Source organism: Gallus gallus, chromosome Z (genome assembly GCF_016699485.2).
Source record: "Gallus gallus isolate bGalGal1 chromosome Z, bGalGal1.mat.broiler.GRCg7b, whole genome shotgun sequence".
In the NCBI taxonomy this organism is placed as follows: Eukaryota; Metazoa; Chordata; class Aves; order Galliformes; family Phasianidae; genus Gallus; species Gallus gallus.
This window is the reverse complement of record NC_052572.1, coordinates 65,209,650-65,213,474: the sequence shown is the minus strand read 5'-3', so window position 1 is coordinate 65,213,474 and position 3,825 is coordinate 65,209,650. Positions and strand designations below refer to the sequence as shown.

The 3,825-nt window shown below is 59.6% G+C and overlaps 1 protein-coding gene across 2 annotated transcripts; it reads left to right on the top strand.

Annotated features, from left to right (window-relative positions):
• The first annotated feature begins 1,060 nt into the window (after positions 1-1,060).
• On the top strand, positions 1,061-3,278 carry LOC121108582 (PHD finger protein 7-like). Of its 2 annotated transcripts, XM_040656420.1 has the most exons (6): positions 1,061-1,289; positions 1,610-1,701; positions 1,789-1,890; positions 2,148-2,272; positions 2,466-2,823; positions 3,045-3,236. In XM_040656420.1, exons 1-6 carry the CDS (start codon positions 1,088-1,090, stop codon positions 3,105-3,107), a joined length of 942 nt encoding a protein of 313 aa, XP_040512354.1. In that variant the 5' UTR covers positions 1,061-1,087; the 3' UTR covers positions 3,108-3,236. The 2 variants fall into 2 exon arrangements, with proteins under 2 accessions (XP_040512354.1, XP_040512353.1); XM_040656419.1 differs by having other exon boundaries at positions 2,466-3,278.
• Positions 3,279-3,825: the final 547 nt, after the last annotated feature.

Genomic DNA, 3,825 nt, shown 5'->3' with positions numbered 1-3,825 from the left:
ATATAAATGCCTCCAGAGGGAAGATTTTCCAGATGTTAATCAGGGAACAGCCCTTCATTCTGCTAGGTGATTCCCTGAGCAAATAACATTGATGTGGGAGACATCATACAATGCATACTTAACAGAAGAGTGTCAGCATAAAAAAAAACCCAAAAAACAAAAATCTTAATGAAAAATAAATCAAAGTACACACACACGCACACACACACACACACACACACACACACACACAAAAACAACAGAATAAACACTATACTGACCTGTTGTCTGAAGTAAACAAAGTTATTATTTCTAATCAGCAGGGGTTGGGCACTTAATGATTAATTAAGATTATACTTTATCTTAGTTGAACTTCTGCAACAAGTAAGTTGCCCAAGGAGGTTGTGAATGCCCCATCCCTGGACGCATTCAAGGCCAGGCTGGATGTGGCTCTGGACAGCCCGGTGTAGCGGCTGGCGACCCTGCCCATAGCAGGGCGGTTGAAACTCGATGATGACCGTGGTCCTTTCCAACCCAGGCCATTCTATTATTCTATGATTCTGTGTGCTTGGAAAATAATGATCTGGCTGCTATCAGGGAAACGTGGTGGGACGAATCTCACAACTGGCGTACTGTGACTGAGGCCTGCTGGCTCTTCAGAAGGGATAGGCAGGGTAGGAGAGGAGAGGGTGTTGCCCTCTATGTTAGGAAGTGGAGATAGCGAGGAGCTGTGTCTGAGTAACAGCCATGACCGGGCTGAGAGCTGTCACGGAGTTATCTCCATGTCTGTGTCCGTGACAGGGGCAGCAGGCCCGAAAAATAAAGGAGAAAGGGTAAAAAAACAGAGCAAACCATGGAAAGTCGGTCAGCACACGCACTAGAAACGCCGGCTGTGCTGTTGACCCGCAGACCTTTACTAGACTCTGCTGCAATGCCCCAGCACGGGCGCTGTGCGAAAGGCCTGATGGAGGCCATGCTTGCTCCCTGCTGATGCAAGCTCCCTGCTGATGCAAGCACCCTGCTGATGGCAGCACCGGGCCCATCGCTCTGCACTGCCCACAGGAGCTGCCGCCCTCCCGTGTGGGTGCCGCGCCCTCAGCCCCGTGAGATGGTGGCCGTGATGTCACAGTGGTGTCAGGGAGCGGCCATTGTGACGCACAGGGCGGGGAGCAGAGCAAAGGCTGCGGGGCTGGGGCCGTGCTCAGTGCGGCCTGGCGAGGCGTGGAGAGAGCAGCGATTCTCTTGTTTCTCGTCGTCGATGCCAATCATGTCCAAAGGGACGGAGGAGGCCCCCAACTCTGGGGAGCCAGGTGAGAGCACCGTATCCCTGCACGCGGCTCCCCGCTGCCGGGCACAGGGCTGCTGGGGGTCTGCCTGTGGCTGGGAGGGGAGGAAGGGACGGGCCGAGGCTACCCAGTGCTGCGGGCAGGCAGGGTCCTTCCGTTTCTTGGCCAGGGGGCACAGCTTGGGCTGTGGCTGCCCGCTGACACTGCTGGGCCTACAGTGCCTCCCTCCCTTCCACCCAGCCAGCATGGCAGGCCTGGAGCAAGCCCTGGGGATGGCCCCCAGGGACACCCGGCCCTGCCAGGTGCTCACCGCTGCTCACGGTTGCTCTCTCCTTCCTCTCCAGTGTGCGTGCTGTGCCGCCGGGCACAGGTCAACCCAGACATCTGTGGGCAGACATTTGCCAACGATGGGCTCTGTGCCCACCAATTCTGCTTGGTGAGTTCCCTCGAGGGCTAGGGCTCCTGCCTGGGATGCTCCCTTCCTATCCAGCCTCACGAGATCCTGCCCTTTTCTCTCCTACAGTTCTTTGCCAATGGCCTTTTGGAATGGAGAAGCCCAATGGGGGGAATTTTTGGCTTCTCCATCAATGCTGTCCAGCGCACCGTCCAGCTGGCAGAGCAGAAGGTGAGGACCTGAACGGAACGGGAGCTTGGTGCCGGCAGAGGCTGGCACTGGCTTTGCCTGGGCCCAAAGAAAGCCATCGCTGCCCTTTCAACCGGCTCCAGGACAAAGTCCCACCATAGCAGACGAGCCTCATCTGCCAGACAGCTCTGCAGAGTGTGAGGCAGCAGTGCCTACACCCTGCGCCCTGCCTGGAGAAGTGGGGCTGTCCGCAGAGGCCCTGAGCCCACCGCTGATGGGGGCTGCTCTGCTCTTTCCAGAACTGCTTTGTCTGTGGCGGGAGGGGAGCTGCCATCACCTGTGCGGAGACCGGCTGCGAGCGCAGCTTCCATCTGCCCTGCACTGAGGATGGGGAATGCATCACCCAATACTTTGGGCAGCACAGGTAAGGGCTGTCAGCAGCAGCAGCAGCCAAGCTGCTGTCCCTCCCTGTTCCTCCCAGGAACAGCAGCGACACCTCCCAGCACCCTGCCAGAGCCAGAGCCAGAGCCAGAGTCCAGGCCTGGCGCGCTTTCCTGGTCCTCAGCCCTCCTCATAGCACTTCTCCCCACGCTCATCCCTTCTGCCCTCCTGCCCAGGTCCTTCTGCTGGGAGCATCGCCCTCGGCAGGCAGCGGAGGCAGCTCCATCTCAGAACACCAGCTGTGTCATCTGCCTGGAGCCCGTGGGGGACAGCACGTCCTACCACACCATGGTGTGCCCGGTGTGCAAACAGGCCTGGTTCCACCGGGGCTGCATCAGGGTAGGAGCCCTCCCCTCGCCCTGTGGGCACGGCCGGTGCTCAGCAGCACCCAGCCCCACTCACTCTCACGCTTGTGCTTCTCCTGCAGAAACATGCCCTGCACGCTGCCACCATGCGTTTCTTCTGCCCCGTTTGCGGAGGAAAAGGGCGATTCCGATCCCAAATGAGCACACTGGGGATCCAAATTCCGGTCAGGTTGGTGTCCTTCTGCCTGGGTCTGCAGACACTCAGGCACGGGTGCTGCACCTGCCCAAGAACTGCCCCAGCAGGCCCAGTCCCTTGCCATCCTGCCAGCATTGGTCTCAGCTTCATGGAGAAGCTGGGAAGGAGCTCAAGGTGGATGAGCAGGGATGCCCTGGATCTGCCTCACACCTGGGGCACCGGGGACTCATCACATTCCCTCTCTTCTCTGGCAGACGACCATCGTGGTGGGACGACGCAGCATACCAGCCGCTGCGAGAAAGGCACAACCGCTGTGATGCCAGCATGTGCATTTACCTGGGAGGCAGGGAGAGGGCACAGGAAGAGGGGTGAGTGACCTCTGCAATCCTCTGCAGCTCTGTGTGGGCTCTCAGCCTCACCACAGGCTGCGGGAGCAAGGATGGAGCACCAGAGTCGTGCCAGCTGCTCCCTGCCTTGGCTCTCTTCATCCTCACAGCCGCAACCCATTTGCTTCTCCAGGCGCTGGCGGCTGCTCCTCTGCAGCTCCTGTGCCGCAGAAGGCACCCACTGGAACTGCTCCTTCTGGGCCGCCGGCAGAGACACATGGGAGTGCGACACCTGCGCTGGTGCGGGCACTGGTAAGAGGCAAAGAGCTCCTTGCCACGGGACTGGGGCCAGACAAGGCCTGGCAGCGGGTGCTCAGGGTGGCCCTGCCACAGTCTCTCTGCCCCACGAGGGATGGCAGCCTGGGGCAGCCAGGGCAGTCCTGCCCTGGCGCTGCATGTTCATCCTGCTGAGCTTCCTGTCTCTTCTCCTTACAGCCTCCAGCACCAAGTCTGAGCTTGCCAGCCCCAGCACCCCCAGCCAGGAGCTACCAGTGCCTTCCGACAGCTTTACAGGACCTGACAACACCAGCTCTGGTCCTGCTAGTCAGGCAGCATCCAGCCCATCCTGCAACTCCCAGCTGCCTGAGCTCAGCGTCCAGCCCAGAGTGCCGGCGCCTGAGCAGGTTACCACCCGCTCACGTCCAGCTGA